This window comes from Phanerochaete carnosa (assembly GCF_000300595.1).
Source record: "Phanerochaete carnosa HHB-10118-sp unplaced genomic scaffold PHACAscaffold_7, whole genome shotgun sequence".
In the NCBI taxonomy this organism is placed as follows: Eukaryota; Fungi; Basidiomycota; class Agaricomycetes; order Polyporales; family Phanerochaetaceae; genus Phanerochaete; species Phanerochaete carnosa.
The window spans coordinates 1,404,062-1,407,782 of record NW_006767634.1 but is presented as its reverse complement, the minus strand read 5'-3'; the positions used below and the strand labels follow the sequence as shown (position 1 = coordinate 1,407,782).

Below are 3,721 nucleotides of genomic sequence, written 5' to 3'. Positions count from 1 at the left end.
GAAAGATACCGCTGCGCTCCATCTACCCTTCATGCCTGAGCCTCAGTCCGTGCTAGTGCCCGGGTCGCCTTCAGATAGCGCGAAGCTGGACTTTGAGGCCAAGGTAACTGCTTCGATCGAGCAGCTAGATTTCGTCGCCTACTACGAGAATAACGCCGGACGGCTTGTCGTCGATCCCGAGTACGTCTTCAGCTTACGTCTTCATCTGCATCTTCGAGTTCTATGTGACGACTCGCGATTGATTTTTCACAGGGAAGCGAAAGTAGAGTTTGGAGAAGAGATTTCGAAGAAATTGAAGCTGACCGCTGACGGGACGACAGTGTTGTGGCCTCAACCTGCCGACGACCCTGACGACCCCCAGAACGTGCGTTCCAGAGCTCCGACGTTCCCGATGCGAGAACTGAGTGTCTGCTCTTGGTCAACAGTGGTCGGACGTTCGCAAAGGCTTTCAGCTTTTCATCATCACTCTAGCCGCTATTGTACCCGATTTCGACAACGGTATAGGTGAGCGAAAACTGTATATTGTGGCCGATTTTTCACCGTCTCACGTTGTTGTACAGGGACTGCTGCTCTCTTTGCCATCGCAAGGCAGTTCAAGACCACGACAGGAGAGATAAACGACCTAACGTTGAAGTTTGTATTCAATGCTAAAAATTGTTGTTCATTCCTCACTGGTCGCATAGCTGGAGCATATTTCTAATCGGTGTGTTCTTTCCAACGCACATCTAATCACTGAACTCATATCTGCAGGGTGGGGCGGTATATTCGCCGTTATGCTCATCAGGCGGTATGGGCGTCTGCCGGTTTTGTTCTGGTCCCAGACTCTCTCGCTGGCCTTCCTGTTTGGTAACACATTCTCGCAGGATCTGCCCACTTTCGCTGGTACGTCTCCCGCTTAGATTACTGGGAATATGCTGTTCAAGTGCTCATTTAGCCATGCGATGTCTGAGCGGATTTTTCGGGTGGGTCCTACCAACTGCCAGGTATTTCTGGCTAACGAAAGCCGTTGCAAAAGGGCGACGCTTCAAGTGACTGTATGATCCGATATCTGTAGTGCGTTTTTCCGGTACTAAGTCTCTAACCGCAGGGTCTATATGTTATCACCGATATGTTTCCCTTCCATCTCCAAGCCCGCAAGGTAAGTTGATTCAAGGCATGTCGAGCATGCACTTCCTCACAGTCTATTTCTCACCAGCTGAACATTTGGACAATGGGGTTTATTGCCTCTCCATTCCTTTCTCCCATGGCGTTCGGATTCCTGGTAGCGAGAGCCAAGTATGGTTTCCTCTTCTCTTCGGTTACGAAGGTTAATAATAAGTGATATAATCAGCTGGCGCTGGTGCTATGGTATTGCTTGTATGTACGGTGCTGTAGTCCTCGCGCTGATTGTGCTTTTCGGCGAAGAGACGTACGCCCGGCCTTGTTTATGGCTCTCTAATAGGTTCTGACGAGCAAATCTCGTAGGATGTATGACCGTACCCTGAAGGATTCTAGACCGTATCCTCTGCCGAAGTCCTGGGTCCGAAGGAGATTTGAGCTCCTGATCGGAATTGTTGGCGCTCGCATGGCGAAACTCAGGGCATCATGGAAGGACGTGTCTATCATCTGGGTGCACCTAGCATGGAGGCCGCATGTCTTCGGTATTCTACTTTTTGAGGTAAGCGCGGTTATCTATGCTAGTATTTGCCCTTTAATTTGCGCTGACTTCGGCCAGGCTATGCTGTTTGGGTTCAGTATAGGCACCAACGTATGTGCGCCTTTGAGGATGAGAATACGAGCTGAAAGAGCTTGACGCGCCCTTCAGGCAACGAATAACGTCTTCCTAAGCCAGTCACCGCCTGTAGGATATGGCTTTGACCAGATACGCATTGCAGGATGCTATGCGACTCCCATCGTAGGAGTCATCCTAGGAGAGCTACTCGGCCGTTATATCAACGATTGGATTATGCACCTTTCAATCCGTAGGAACAGCGGCGTGTTCGAGGCTGAAAGTCGGCTTTGGTAGGTTCCGTTCTAGTGTGCATATTGCTCCCGCTGATATGGCATAGGGCATGCTACATCGCTGTGGTATTCTACACGTGCGGCATGATACTGCTGGGCGCTGGATTGCAGAAGCATATCAGCATCGCGGCTTTCATCATCGGATGGGGCCTCGTTGAGATCGCTACCATGATAAATACCACGGTTGTCTGTAAGTAAGAAGTGGTTTAGCATTATGATAACTAGCTGAAAAGTGGTAGATGCCTACCTCAATGATTCATTCCCCAGATTCAAGGCATGAACCAGAGCTTCCTGCGTCATCAATGCAGTGCTAAATGAGATATAGGGCGAAATGTCGGCCATGCTGAACCTAGCACGAACGCTGGGGGGCTTCAGCGTGTCATACTTTCAAGTCCCCTGGGCACTCAAGCACGGAGCTTTACAAACATTTGGATGCGAAGCAGCTGTAGTTGCGGCGCTTTTCTTGCTTATTGTTCCTGCGCTGCAGTTGAAAGGAAGAGTACTGAGGGTGAGTGATATGATCTGAGCTGGTGGGTCTTTGCACTGCTGAAAATACTTCTAGAGCCGGTTCTCGATATAGCGAGAGGGCTTTCAGATTTAAATGTCGCCCTTGCGACTCAGATACTTCCCCAGAGGGCATGTAGTTGATTTCTGGTATATGCTGCTGTATACGCCCATGGTCACAGTATGGATTTGCTGAAATAGGCCGGTTGTACGACTGAAAGCTCGGTTAACCGGCCCACAATAGTTGCTTGGGGCTTCAAGACCGTCCGAATGACGTGCCTAGAGTTGTCTCGAAGGACATCGTTTGGCCAGCGTCAGGTACTCCAGCGACTACCACTGGATGATCACGCCATTCCAAGCTGTTAAGGACCTGAGTTTCTCCGGTTTCACTCGAGGAGGTGCGTTAGGCTACTTTGCACCAGTTTTTTCCTCATTTTGCCTCGGCATGCAGTCGAGGATAGATAGGCTCTCAAGATCTCAAGTCTCGTTTGGTTAGTTCGGGGTCAGATTTCTCTCTCGCTCTCAAAAAAAACCTCCCGCTTATTGGCGCTTATGATGCACGTGATGTGGGCGAGAATGAGCTAGGTGTAGTGGTCGGTGGTCACCCACCACTTAGCGTCTGACATTCTCTCACAGGGTGCGCTTCGTGAACTATGTTCTCACATGAAGTGTCATGGGACACAGCAGCTGGGGGTCTAGATAAGAAGGCTCTTGGTTTTCGGCGCCGCCGATATGTTATGTAGGCTAGAGCCGGATTTCGTGGAAAGATACCGCTGCGCTCCATCTACCCTTCATGCCTGAGCCTCAGTCCGTGCTAGTGCCCGGGTCGCCTTCAGATAGCGCGAAGCTGGACTTTGAGGCCAAGGTAACTGCTTCGATCGAGCAGCTAGATTTCGTCGCCTACTACGAGAATAACGCCGGACGGCTTGTCGTCGATCCCGAGTACGTCTTCAGCTTACGTCTTCATCTGCATCTTCGAGTTCTATGTGACGACTCGCGATTGATTTTTCACAGGGAAGCGAAAGTAGAGTTTGGAGAAGAGATTTCGAAGAAATTGAAGCTGACCGCTGACGGGACGACAGTGTTGTGGCCTCAACCTGCCGACGACCCTGACGACCCCCAGAACGTGCGTTCCAGAGCTCCGACGTTCCCGATGCGAGAACTGAGTGTCTGCTCTTGGTCAACAGTGGTCGGACGTTCGCAAAGGCTTTCAGCT

General features: G+C 50.6%; 2 protein-coding genes across 2 annotated transcripts in view; both read left to right on the top strand.

The window, feature by feature from the left end:
- The window catches only part of PHACADRAFT_197775 (uncharacterized protein), a gene marked incomplete at both ends in the record, with an annotated part of 2,869 nt that extends 588 nt beyond the window's left edge, over positions 1 to 2,281 (top strand). The window contains 16 exons of the mRNA XM_007397974.1: positions 57 to 180; positions 253 to 364; positions 426 to 504; positions 561 to 633; positions 684 to 703; positions 751 to 882; positions 935 to 962; positions 1,016 to 1,034; positions 1,088 to 1,138; positions 1,196 to 1,275; positions 1,331 to 1,408; positions 1,465 to 1,657; positions 1,715 to 1,747; positions 1,805 to 2,001; positions 2,049 to 2,191; positions 2,241 to 2,281. Coding sequence (XP_007398036.1) covers positions 57 to 180; positions 253 to 364; positions 426 to 504; positions 561 to 633; positions 684 to 703; positions 751 to 882; positions 935 to 962; positions 1,016 to 1,034; positions 1,088 to 1,138; positions 1,196 to 1,275; positions 1,331 to 1,408; positions 1,465 to 1,657; positions 1,715 to 1,747; positions 1,805 to 2,001; positions 2,049 to 2,191; positions 2,241 to 2,281 — 1,403 coding nt within the window. The remainder of the gene's footprint in view (positions 1 to 56; positions 181 to 252; positions 365 to 425; positions 505 to 560; positions 634 to 683; positions 704 to 750; positions 883 to 934; positions 963 to 1,015; positions 1,035 to 1,087; positions 1,139 to 1,195; positions 1,276 to 1,330; positions 1,409 to 1,464; positions 1,658 to 1,714; positions 1,748 to 1,804; positions 2,002 to 2,048; positions 2,192 to 2,240) is intronic.
- A 51-nt stretch (positions 2,282 to 2,332) lies between these two features.
- PHACADRAFT_163645 (uncharacterized protein) lies at positions 2,333 to 2,527 on the top strand (the record flags this gene model as incomplete). The annotated part of the gene is made up of 1 exon (XM_007397973.1): positions 2,333 to 2,527. One exon carries the CDS (start codon positions 2,333 to 2,335, stop codon positions 2,525 to 2,527), a length of 195 nt encoding a protein of 64 aa, XP_007398035.1.
- Positions 2,528 to 3,721: the final 1,194 nt, after the last annotated feature.